The 13,510-nt window shown below is 40.4% G+C and overlaps 1 protein-coding gene across 5 annotated transcripts in view; it reads left to right on the top strand.

Annotated features, from left to right (window-relative positions):
• Nucleotides 1-13,358, top strand: part of sema3c (sema domain, immunoglobulin domain (Ig), short basic domain, secreted, (semaphorin) 3C) — a 44,912-nt gene extending 31,554 nt beyond the window's left edge. For 4 of the 5 annotated variants that reach the window (XM_063500452.1, XM_063500451.1, XM_063500454.1 and 1 more), the window contains exons 10-17: nt 1,548-1,692; nt 2,071-2,293; nt 5,194-5,282; nt 6,794-6,835; nt 7,099-7,256; nt 8,153-8,220; nt 8,982-9,112; nt 11,044-13,358. In XM_063500452.1, the coding sequence (XP_063356522.1) occupies nt 1,548-1,692; nt 2,071-2,293; nt 5,194-5,282; nt 6,794-6,835; nt 7,099-7,256; nt 8,153-8,220; nt 8,982-9,112; nt 11,044-11,466 (1,279 nt within the window). In that variant the 3' untranslated portion in view covers nt 11,467-13,358. The remainder of the gene's footprint in view (nt 1-1,547; nt 1,693-2,070; nt 2,294-5,193; nt 5,283-6,793; nt 6,836-7,098; nt 7,257-8,152; nt 8,221-8,981; nt 9,113-11,043) is intronic. The other variant, XM_063500455.1, reaches the window with a different exon arrangement.
• Nucleotides 13,359-13,510: the final 152 nt, after the last annotated feature.

Below are 13,510 nucleotides of genomic sequence, written 5' to 3'. Positions count from 1 at the left end.
TTGGATGTCTTCCTTAAGCGTACTCCTTAGGATTGTTGAGTGCACAAAGAATTTAGTTATTGCATTTTTTTAAATAGCTGAAACCCAGCTGTGTTTTATAACAATCAGATGACCCCACATTATAAAAAAATCTGAGAAAAATATTGGGAGACAATAGCAGAGTATTTTTATAATATCAGAAATTTAAGAAATAACATCATAAAACAACATAAAAATCTTTAGATATTTATTTAATTTTTGAAATCCTGGAAATTATTTTTTTCATTTCATTTCATAGCCACAGTATGGTATATATGTCTAACATTTAAGCATTCAGGGTAGCACAGTGGTGCACTAAGCACTATTGATTCACAGCAAGAATATCTTGAGTTCATTTTTCCAATGTGGAGGTTATATGTATGTTTTACACTGTCAGCACCTCTGTGACCTTAAAATAGATGAGCAGAAGAGGATGGATGGATGGACGGACAGATGGATGGACGGACGGACGGATGGATGAACGGACGGATGGATGGACAGATGGATGGATGGATGGATGGACGGACGGACAGATGGATGAACGGACGGATGGATGAACGGACGGATGGATGGACGGATGGATGGATGGATGGATTAAAAAAGCATTAAAATTTTCAAATGTTAAAAGTTTCAAATATGTACAAGGAGTTCAGGAGTGGAGGGTCATTAGGTTTGTGTTTAAGTTGTTAAAATGGGCCCAAAAAGAACTAAAAAAAGAACAAAAAGAAATAAAATACACTGCAGGAAGGAAGAAAGTTGACCAACGAAGGCAAAAACTGTGAAAATAAATTATAGAAACCAAAACAATGAACACATACATGGCCCAAGGGACCTCAGTAACTGAAAGAGAGGAAAAGACATGGATGACATAATAGGAAAGAAAATACTAAAAAACACAAAGAAAGAGGATTAAGGAAAAAATCCATGAGCTTCTGTGGTAACTGAAAAAATGTTCTCAACAAACTGATTACTGAAACTGCTCTCCTCCAGCAGAAAGCACAGCCAGCAGGGCGACATGGCAAATTTGGAAGTTTGAAAAAGTGATCACTCGATACTTCTGGTCAGATATTTAATTGGGTCTGTTTGTTTAACCAAGTGTGACACTCCCACAACCCTCGATCCACTTGTTACCTCAGGATTGTAGAAAGCCTGCAGTAGTGTCTCCTGGCTCAAAAAAACCAGCCAAACTAAACACTGAGGTCCTCGAGGTCTCTGAGCTCTGTGTTATTCCTGCTTTCTTCCTCCCTCTCTCCACTTTGCACAATACGCTTCTGTTCGCCTTTTCAACAAAGCCTCTTTTATGTGTTAAGCAGTGTGGTTTTAAATGGCTGAGCCAAACCACATCAGACCATCGAGGAGGAAATAGGTGAGCTGTTGTCAGCGGAGCATGACAGCAATTTCACCCAGGCTCAACTCAGAAAATGAGACCTTAATAAACAACCTCAGAATATTTCATCTGGGAGGGTCTTGAGATGGTGAATACTGGTTCCTGTTGCAGTGTCTCACTCAGGTTGTGCATGTCGTTTCAGCTCCGTGTTTAAAGGCTCAGCAGTGTGCGTGTACAACATGGCGGACATTCTCACAGTCTTCAACGGGCCCTTCGCTCATAGAGAAGGGCCCAACTTTCAGTGGATTGCATTCCAGGGGCGCATCCCCTACCCAAGGCCTGGAACTGTAAGTTACATTTAGGCCACACAGTCATTTTTTATTGCTTTTTTTATGATATGATAAGATAACCGATAATTAATAACATATGAGCATATGATCTACATATTGAAAAGGTGAACTCATCTCTAAGATTTCTAGAGATTGCCTCTAGAGAAGTATGAAATCTTTTGATACATTCATATTGTTTTATATTCTAAATAACATATCCAAACAATTTAAAGCCATTAAACAATAAGTAATGTATTTTCTCTGCAGCAGGACTTGCAATACAACTTTTCTGTTTGTTTAAATTTTCATTAATTGATAAAAAGAAAAAGAACTTGTGGAAATGAATGAATGAGATTTTGTTTTTGCACTGTTCAAACCCGCCCTATGTTTCTGCAGTGTCCTGGTGGAGCCTTCACACCTGACATTCAGACAACAAAGGAGTTCCCAGATGATGTGGTGACCTTTGTCCGCAACCATCCTGTAATGTTTAACGCCATCTATCCGGTGGGGAGGAGACCCCTGGTGGTTCGTACGAATGCTGATTATAAATACACGGCAGTGGCTGTGGACCAGGTCATGGCCGCTGACGGCAACTACCAGGTGCTCTTCCTTGGCACAGGTACGCGTTCTGCAGTTCAGATACAGAAACACTTTAAATATGGTTTTTGTACACATGTGACATTTGGAAGCAATATGACTGCATTCTACAGGCCTCAGCTTTCTGGTATTAGTTCTGGTATTTAAAAAATACCTTAGACAGGTGTCTCATGCAGAATATTTCTGATAGATGTAATTTTGTATTGAAATATGATAGAATAGTCCTTTATTGTCATTGTTCGTGCAACAAAAAACAAATATTTCGTAGCTCTTCAGCTGTTTTGACAGCAAAAGACAAAAAGAGACTATACTATAAAGATAAAAGACCTAAAGGTCAACAGAGCTTTAGGGAGGGAAGAGGGGCTTACTGGTTACTGCCAGTGGGGAGAAACTGTTTTTTTTTTTTTTTTATCTGTTAGTTTTGGACCTGATTGAGCTTAATCTATTCCCCAGAGGCTGATGTCTGGGGTGGGTGTGGCCATTATAATACAACTAGCTTTCTTTTACAGTCAGCTGTTGTAAACACAACCAAAGGAAGGTCTTATTTACATTAGATGATAACACGCTCTGCTGCCCTCACCACTCGTTTCAGATCTTTCCTGTTTCCTGCTGTGCAACAGCAGGTCAGAAGGTTCTCTACTGCTGACCAGTAGAAGTTCAGGTCAGCAGGTGATAAGGGAGGTGAGTGTGCTTTAACTTCCTTAAGAAGTTAAGCCCCTCTCTGGCTTTTTCCACCTGATGAGAAGATACACGAGGTCCAAGTGAGGTCAACAAAGCCCTGGTAGCACAGGCATAATAGTCCAGGTATTACAGGATGGGTGTTGGCCTCTTAAATAGCAATGGGATGCATTTTCCTTTGTTTCTTCACACAAAAAAATATAAAAACGAACCAGCCAGACTACTAGCATCTCAATATTTAAATTTTACTAGCTCATTTAAATATATTTAATAGAAGTGAGATCAATGTTTGCGGTGCAAAGACACTGTGTATAAAATAAATACAAACTGGATTCCATATAAGACCTACATCATGGCATCAGCACATTCAAATATAGCCATCGTCTTTTCCGAAGACTGTGGCACCACCATATTCCTGTTCTAGGAAGGTGAGCTTTAAGTGCTACTATAAATTCATTTACAGTGACATGCAATACACAGAGGCTGATAGTGACATTTTCTTTTTGAACAGGTTATTGCTTGGAAACTCAATGACACAGCTGGTTATCAGATACACAGATAAGCTGGAGTGCTTGTGTTGTTGCCACTCAACTCAAACAGGTCAACATGGCGCTGCATGCAGTATAAACCAGTGCACAGATAGATCAGAGCAAAAGATAAAGTCCATTAAGAGTAGTTTTTTCCATTAAATAAGGAAGAAGGACCTATAATGGATTGCTACATGTTTTTAGAAAGTCGCTACCTCCTGAGTATAAGGTTAAATGAGGGACACCATTGTAAGACATCACTTAAATGTCAAGTCATTGTGAAAATGCTAGAATGACTTGCACTTGCAGAAATAATTTTTATGAACAAGTTATGCTATAAAAAAGGTCCTGACAGAAAAAATGTAATGCTAAAAGTTGCATGTGATCATTGAGATAAAGCAGAGTACATGTGATTATTTTCTCATCAGCCTAAATGTATGAACAACACGTTTCTCATTTTCAACCCATTCACCCACATGATAACAGTATTATCATGGTGGTGCTACTGTTTTATGGTGCTGCGTGAGTACAAAAGGCTGAGAAAGTGGTGGGCTGATATTTACAGACGACAACATGAATGCCATAAGCAGATATACCAAAATACTGGCTGACAAGATGACACCCAGTCTCCAGAAACCTGTCATGTATCAGAAATATTCCAATGATCCAAAGCTCACTAACAATGTTAAAAAGGGAAAATGCCAAACCCATTAAATCATTAAATCTATGCTGTTGGTGCATCATAAGTGCAAAACCTTCTGAAACCCTACACTGCAGCATATACCATAATCTAACACCATGACCTGACGTGCACATCCCTAGATATTACACAATATGTGATACATAAATTTTGGTAACAATATCAGTCACTTACATTAGCTGCATGGTAGGCTCTACATAGTTTTGCTGCAGAAGTATAACTTAAGCATTCGAAGTGATGCAGTTCCAAAAAGGTTCTACAGTTCTGACTTAGTTGACAGGCAATATTGTGCACCAGCTTGCTGTGTAGTGAATATTTGTCGAATATATGCCAGTGTGTTTCTGTGCTTAAAAACACCAGATTTAGATAATAGAAAAATGTGTGTTTGTTAGCAGAAGTGCGTGTGCATTCATGCTTGTAATTGTCCACGTGTGAACATTAGCATTCAGCAAACTGCTCTGGGAGTCTCTCGCCCAGCTGCCAGTGTTTATCGAGCAGCCTCTCCTTTCTGTTCCTCCTGCCTTGATTTTTGAAGAGTAGCCAGTGCCGCGTACCCATATCTGCTCCTGAAATGGCGCTTTGTCTCAAGGATGAGGGAGACGCTCTTATCAGGCATTTCCAGGAGCTGTTACTGTACCCCCCCTCCTCCTCCTCCTCCCTGCTCTGCTGCTCAAATTCCCAGGCCAAAAGAGCCATACTGATGAGGGTAGAGCTGTGTTTTGCCCTTTTGTGGTCCTTGACCTGCCTTAAGAGCTTCCATTCCCACTCCTGTCACAGCTGATTTTGTTTTTGGAAACTGGTCATGGCTATCATGCCTAATTCAAAAGCAAACATGGGCAAAGAAAAACAGACTGCTGGTGGAGCTAGTGGGTTTTTTTCCACCAGCAGTCGTGTTCTGCTTTTACTGATGCCTCACAACTCTAGATGTTCATTGCTGCGTAGCCGTATCTGTTTCACACGGTAGTTAAATGCATGTGTGTTTGGAACTCATGAGACGTGTGCTTTTTTCCCCTTCAGACAAAGGTACAATACAGAAGGTGATTGTGCTGCCCAGCAACCATTCCCTGCATGACGATCTGATCCTGGAGGAGCTGGAAGTGTTTAAGGTCTGCTCTCTGTATTTCTCCCTTCTCTCTTTTTTTCCCTCTTTCACTTTAATCCCTTTTCTCCCCTTAAATCAAAGGCAGGGACTGGGAGGAGGGTGTGTTTGGCCACTACACAAAGACCAAGGGCAGACAGACAAAAGGCAGGGTGGCATTTGGGAGATGGATGTTCTGTAGTGTAGAGCAGTGTAGAGTGATGAGAAACATGCTAGCATACTCCAAGTCTGGAAGTCGCCCTCGAGTGAACCTTTGCATATGTTGTTTTATCTTAGGTGATGGACCTGTGATCAGAAGAAAAAGTCTCCTTTGATCTTTCTACCACAAATGGTGCCACAGATAGACTTCAATCTAAAGAGATTTGTCTCAGAGGACATAATTTATTTCTCAAGCTACTAAAGACATCTGTCCAAAGTTATTCTAGACCAGGGGTAGGCAACTCCAGGCCTCGAGTGCCAGTGTCCTGCAGGTTTTAGATGTGTCCTTGATCCAACACAGCTGATTCAGATGGCTAAATTACCTCAACACCTCCTCAACATAACTTGAAGTTCTCCAGAGGCCTGCTAATGAACTAATCATTTGATTCTGGTGTGTTGACCCAGGGTGATATCTAAAACCTGCAGAACCCCGGCACTCGAGGCCTGGAGTTGCCTACCCCTGTTCTAGACTGATTTGTGCTTTTTTTGCACCAGCATTGCAGTCCTTGTGATTATATTTGCTTTGCAAGCTCTTTTTCAAGATCAAGAGGTGTCTTGAAGTCTATAAAGTTAATATCATAAATATCAACATCTATAAAGTAAAGTAAATATCAGGTTATCAGGTCCTATGAAGGGATGAATCCCAATTTTAGCTTTTTTGGTTCACCCCATCATAAATATGTAGGGAAGAGGTCAGGCAAGAGGTACAACAGTTAGTCTACTGCCATTAGCAAATGAGGGTGGAGGCTCTTTCATGACCGATTGTTGGCGATCTTATCATAATTGATGGAAATATAAATGCAGAAAGTATGCATTAATAATATCATCTGGGAAGCATCTGATTGGCAACAGCTTTATCTTCCAGCATGACAACAATCACAAACATACTGCCAGTACAGCAAAAGGATATACCTGGATAGAAAAACATACAATAGAAAACTATCAGCCATGGACTGGCCTCCCCAAAAACCTGACTTCAGCATTATTGAAGCAATGTGGGATCATCATGACACAGAATAGAAACAAAAGCAGCCAACATCCAACGAAGAGCTTTGAGGTTCCTTCAAGAAGCCTGGAGAACTATTCCTGTAGAACACTCTATAGGCAATAGCTTCATAGGGCCTGATTTATTTTGGACTGTATTTCATGAAACAAGAACTCTGAGAGCGCCCATTCTTTGCTATATAATTACCATAAAATCTGGTATTTGTTTTCTCATCTAAGTGTTATGAATTAAAATGTATATTTTCCAGAAAGTTCTACGTTTATTTCATCAACATACAAGCTCTGAACTTTGTTTTTGTCTTTGTTGTTTTTCAGAATAAGGCTCCTGTTACAAACTTAAGAATATCCTCTAAAAAAGTAAGTATTCTGAATAAGTTATGTATGCATCTGCTTATCTTAAGTGCACTTATACTGTTTAAAAACATTCACTGTCTATGGCCACTACGTAATGCATTCAACAGTAATCTCCTGTGCGTGATAAGCCTCCCAAAGGCACGGAAATAATAAGCCTTTTTTTTTTTTCTTCTTTTTTTTTTCTTGCGCCCTGCCTCATTTTCCTGTCAGCCGGCCACTTATTAAGACAAACAGGGCTGCTGACATTTGAACTGTTTACTTTGCAGCAACAGCTGTACGCCAGCTCGGAGTTCGGGGTCTCGCAGGTCTCCCTGCACCGTTGTCAGGCTTATGGCTCGGCTTGCGCTGACTGCTGCCTCGCCAGAGACCCCTACTGTGCCTGGGATGGACTGAGCTGCTCCCGCTTCTATCCCACTGGCAAAAGGTAGACAAACATTTCCAGTTTGAGGGTTTATAGCTACAGTTTTATGCTAGTATTAAATTTAATTGTACCCACTGAGGATTGCTTTCTTGTATTGCATGAAAAAAAAAATTCTGCAAGCCCCCAAACAATTTATTCAGTGGTAATAAGCACTGATAGGTGTTGACAGGAAACCCATTCATGGAGGCAAAACTTTCACGAGTCTTAAATAAACATTAGCGACTTTTACATTTTTCAATATTAAACACTATTTTTGTTCACTTTGATTATACTTAACATTTTGCAATTTGCAGGATTATTACAGTGAGGTTTACAGTAGCCAATGAAGTTACAGCAAATATCAAACCAATCGACTTTCCAAAGCATGGGAAGCAACTGATGTGCCATACGTTAAACAGGAATAGAAAGTTTTGCTCAAAACTTGTGAAGGCCAAAAGATCACATGACTGCAATCCTTCAGTGCACACTTCTGTGTAAGCCAGATTCCACTTTTGTAGTTTCCCTTCCGGCGTCTAGACATAACACAGACAAGGAGGTATGAGCGACACCTTGCATCTGCACCGGTGTCTCTCTGGTTCCTTTAAGGACCAGCTGCCTGTCTCCTGGCAGTTCAGTCAGACGCAGGCCAAATTTAGTTTGGTCGTAGAACAAAAGGCACGTCTCTGTTTTTCTGCAGAGAATGTCTCTGAAATGTGTCAGCTGTTTACTTGCTCTTTTCCTCAAGCTGTTATATATGAGTGTTCTCCACCGAGTGGAAGAACATGGTCAGATTTTCCTCATATTGTTTTGGCAGCGACTGCTTCTTCCACCATTTCAATATGACAGACGGACGGTTGTTATGATTGTGTATTTTATTTTGTAAGCCATCGACCGAGTTTTTTTTCCCCTCCTTCTTTCAGGAGAAGCAGAAGGCAGGATATTATGCATGGAAATCCACTCACTCAGTGTAGAGGATTCAATTTAAAAGGTAATTAAAGCTCCGGAAATATCCTTTTAAAGGTAACAATGGCTCAAGGCATCATGATTAATGTGAAAGATTCTAAACAGAGCTAAAAGAGGTTTAGTTATTAGACTAATATTTGTATAGGTGGCCAGAAACATGACTCTTCATGAATGCTAATGCTGTTTTGATAAACTGGATTTGTAAGTTTTCTTCCCTAATGTAAGTTCATTTGAGGTTTACACACAGCCTGTGCCTGCAGATATTTCTGTGTTCTGCTAGCATTTAGGCCTATTTTTGAGTCCGTACTCCAGACTTCATTCTTCATGAATATATATCCAGTCCACTAGCAGGTGCGGTTTAATGAGAGGAGAGAATCGGCTCCCCAGAGTGTTCAATTTCCATGAACAGTTTACTTTACTAAATTAACACGAGCGTGGGGAACCAGCCATATGGCCATTACCGCTAATTAGTCGCAACCCTGTCATACACCCGACTGAGTGATGAACGTTTAGATAGAAGAAAAATGACACAGTTAATAACTGAATTGGTCTGATACGTCAAAGTGTATATTGTTAGTGGAAAATGAAGTCTGGGGTGGGGTTCGGTTGTGCCGCAGGTGTCAGACTAAGCTTTGAGTCAACATCTCACTCTCACTGTTGAGGCTTGAGACAGATTTGAGTCCATCTGTGCTCTTTGTGTCTGTCAGCAAATGACGTATGAATTGCCTTTCTTGACCCTGTGCATGTGTCTGCCTGTGTCTGCGTGTGTGTCTTTGTGTCTGTTAGCCTACAGGAACGCAGTGGAGATGACACAGTACGGCGTAAAAAACAACACCACTTTTCTGGAGTGTCTTCCCAAGTCTCCTCAGGCGTCTATTCGCTGGCTGATTCAGCGAGACAATGACAGAAGGAAAGAGGTCTGTTTGACATTTAATGCGGTCAGAGGTCAATGTTACGGCCCACTTTAGCTGTAGGATTTAACAAGATAAACCCTTCACGATGCAAGCGATTTGATTAAATGTCCTGTTGTCAGCCCGTAGGGGGTTGCTCCAGTGTTTGGTTAAATATTACAGCAAAGATTAAACATGTCGTAACAATCCAGTGAGCTCATATGAGTTATCAGGATGTGCACTGCCTGAGGAATGACACTCTTAATGCTTATTGGCAGGGGAGCATCGTAATAAGTGTTGATACAGATCAAACATGATATGGGCCTTGACTAATGGCTCGATACACTCAATGCTCAGTGGGGAAACATTTTGCAAATGTTTGACGGCCCTTAAATAGTGGGAGCATTTTAAAAGGCAGCGAAAGTTTAAACAAAGCTGGGCATGATGAAAACACATCTTTTATGCATTTAGCTCTCACCTCTGTCGAGCAGGGTTGCATGGGGGGGGGGGGGGGGGGTGTCTTAAAATAAATCACTTTAGTTTTATGATGTGTAATCACTGGAGCCTTTTCCAAACTGAGGCCAGACTGATTTGGAAGTAGTATGCTGTATGCAGTAGTAGACTGTCCTAGGCTGTAGGACGAGTCTCATGAAGCTTCAAGCGCTTCAAGCACATAGACCTAAAATACCTGTCATTGCAGTGACTCCCTGGCAACCTCTAGTCCCTAGGGAAAAATGTGTGTTCCCTAATTGGTTGGCAAGTGGTTGGTGTAGGTTGCTGCCTGTCACTTGGTGAAATCGATTGCAATGAGAGCACTGCCCCAAAAACTCCCTTATTAGTGCATTGATCGCACAGATTGCCACAGTGGCTTGTAGTTTGCATGGAAGGCCTTGTCTGCAAACACTTGCTAACTAACCTCTGAGTTATAGTGAAACTTCTAACAGTGCCAACCACATCTATATCAGAGAATGTCCGCCTTCAAATTAAAGATTGTTCCTTACTGCTGTAACAACACCTTTTTAAATGGAGCAACTTTTGCTATGAAGACAAATAGTCTCTGTTTCCACTTTAAGTCACACTCTTCACAGTTTTGTTACTGCTTAGCAAGTAGTTGGCAGGGGTTTACAGACAAGTAAGAAGCATTCTATATAAAGTACAGGCAATGACATCAATGGTAACATCATCCTGGTGACCAAAGCATTTGCAAGGATGTTTAAGTCTTTAACTTTCAGGTGGGCAAACCAACACTTAAACTTCCCACAGCTCTTAGGTTTAAATTAACATTTCAGGCATACTTTTAGTCATTACTGACTATAATTTTGAGCAGTAAACACATATAAAATTTGGGGTACTTAAAAATTTTTTTAGAAAAAAAAATATGCATTCACAGTTTGCCGTCTTCCGATCTTCTAATCAGTAATCATGAATAACTGAGACTTGAATGTCCTAGGCAACTCTCGCCACTCGCCATCCCTCTTGATAGCACCAAGATATTTATTACAGGCATTTATTTAGCCAGTGGATAAAAGCACATGCATAAATGAATAAACATGTTTCCTAATTTGACTATTGACAGTGTGACAAGTCATACAACACTCATCCTTGCCATTGCACAATTTTCTGACAGGCTTCTTATCAGGATTTCTTAAGAGTCTCTCTCCTATAATGTCTCCAATCATTCAATAAATCTGTGCCCTATGTTATTGAGTGACAAATTAAAGTAAAAATAACCATACTAAAGGAATAAACAACAGTCCCTTTATTAATGTTAAAAATGTTAGTCTTCTCATAGGTGTTCATTAGCTGATTGCAAAGAGTCCTTATCCTGGCAGTGCACCATAATTTTGCTGTACATTCTTGAATAATGACAATAAAGAATCGTATCTTATGTTATTAATCATTAAGGGACCCCTTAAATCTGCATTTTTAGCCAGGTTTTTTGTTGTATATTTTTGCAGGTTAAGCTGAGTGACCGCGTCCTCTCCACCGAGCATGGCCTCCTCATCCGCTCTGTGCAGCTGTCCGACCAGGGTCTTTACTACTGCCTGACCACCGAGAATGGCTTTAAACGCACCGTCGCCAAAATCCGTTTGCGTGTGCTGAGTGAAGCCATGGTGAGCATGCTGACAGACAAGCAGCAGTCGCCTTGGGCATGGGCCAGCTCTTTGCACCCCAAGGTCCTTTTGGCAGCCTTCAGTCCCGCAGAGAACCTGGCAGTGCAACAATACTGCAAAGAGAGAAAGGAGCTCAAGAACCTCCAACAGAGGCAGCAGCAGCAGCCATCGGAGCCACCCGGACCTCTCAGAGGGGATTTGGCCAAACTGAAACCATTGCTGGACCGGAGGAAGAGCCGCAATAGACGCAATCACCCAGAGGACTGACAGAGGGAGCTTGCAGCTGCAAAAACGGACATGCACAATTTCCTATAGTCCCTACAAAACAGTTACAGATCCCCATATTCCAACTTTCATCTCAACCTCAGAGCTCCGTAGTTGATAGACATTAGAGGGAGAAGCATGGGGAAATGTTATATAGCAATATGTCCTTTTTTTTTGCATGAGGTACTGTGACCAGAAGGCTGTGACATGAGCCATTCTTTTTTTTCACAGTCACAACACAAATCAAAGCAGCCCTATTATGACTGCCCCTAAGAATCTGTTGTGGGAGTAGAATTTGAACTAGTTGGACATAAGCTCACAGTCAATTTGTACTTCTTGAAAGAAGAGGAAAGTAATTTAAAAAGCTCATGTTAAATGGAGCTGTTTGAAAAGGGACAAGCAATAGGCAGATGCATGTTTATTAGATGCTACTCCTTTTTGAATATTTTATTTTTTAACTAACCAAACGATTAAATTATGGGACACTCTACAGGACTTTGAGAATATATGTAGTTAGCATACTGTTTACACAAACAATGGTCATGCTAAGAGCCCACGGCAATAAAAAGTGTGGTGTTGGAGGGACGAAAGTTGAAACTCTATTAGTTCAAAGGCCAAGCTTTACGTCCAGTGCTGATGCTACCCAAATGGCAATTCTTGTTGCATACATGTCGTCTATATTTATTCCTACTACTCAGATGTACATGTACTGTATGAATATGTGCCTCATGTGTAATCTGCATATTGTATCACAATTCTCTCATTTCCAACACAGACGCATGTTCATAGAAGGTGTCTTAAATCCTCGCCTCGGTTAGATTTTAGCAACCAAGCTAGCAGATACACACATTTTATTTAGTGTAAAACTACGCAGCTGCTGAAACACGACAGTATCCGTTATTGGATCCACATTTTCTGAGCTATCTCCAGCAACTTGGACATACTTTTAATTCAGAAGTAGTAATTGTCAGTGAGGTAGTCTGTGATTTAGAGCCTTCAACATATGTGAAAAGCCAATTTTTTTTTCCTAAGCATAGTTAATGTAGATAGCGATTATTTGTTGCTTGTGTACAGAGCTTTTTGTTGTTTTTTCTCTGTTTGTTTGGATGTTTCATTCTTTTAATTTAATGTTGTGCCAGGTATTGTGTTTTAAATGTGTATATAATTTCAACATATTTCGCCAACTAACTGCGACTGTGTCTGCAAATTGTAGAGGCATACAGTATTATTTTGATTTTGAGAAAAAGACTTTCTAGCGTTCTCTCGTACAGATCTCTCCAGCATCATGTCAACAGTGTAATTTTAGTGTTATGAAAAATATGTATTTCTATTTATTAATGTCATGGTAGCCTGAATAAATTTGTTCAGATCAATCCCAGTTTTACCAAAATATCTTAGTGTTTATTGTACAACCACAGCACAAGCCAAACTTCTAATGGTGCTGTTCCTTTTTTTTTATACTACAGTACTGTACAAAAGTTGGCAACGGGTCTGAATTTTACATTTTTGGTTCAAAGTGTATCAGTATGTACAGAAAAAGGTACAACAGTGAGTGTGAGCAGCCATCCATTAAACATGGTGGAGGCTCTGTCATGGTTTGGGGGTCTGGATTTCAGCTTGTGGTACTGGAGGTCTTGTGAAAATTAATGGAATTATGAATGCAGAAAAGTGCCATTAGATTTTGATTCACTATGCAATACCATACCTGGATAGAAAAACACAATAAAAAGACAACAGTCATGGATTGGTAAGAAAACTTTTAAATAGGACTCCATGAACATTTTGGTTTCTTTTTCAAAAGTTTCCACTCCTGTACCAGTACCAGTTTGGAGGCTTTGTCTGAGTGGACAAAATTGCTCAAATATAAGTGCATAGAGACTTGCCTTTTTTTAATCTCAATAAAACGCTTTACAGTATAAGTGACAAGCAAGATTCTTGTGGAACAGCAGACTCAAAGACACCCATAGGACCCTGCAGAGGGTCATTTAAAACTACTAAAGAGTGGCCTCCTGCTGAGCAGAAATACTGTTTTCCTACCAAGCAATCA

The sequence above is a fragment of the Pelmatolapia mariae genome, linkage group LG17, assembly GCF_036321145.2.
Source record: "Pelmatolapia mariae isolate MD_Pm_ZW linkage group LG17, Pm_UMD_F_2, whole genome shotgun sequence".
NCBI classification, from domain to species: Eukaryota; Metazoa; Chordata; class Actinopteri; order Cichliformes; family Cichlidae; genus Pelmatolapia; species Pelmatolapia mariae.
The sequence above is the reverse complement of the archived record's forward strand: the minus strand, read 5'-3'. Positions and strand labels throughout refer to the sequence as shown.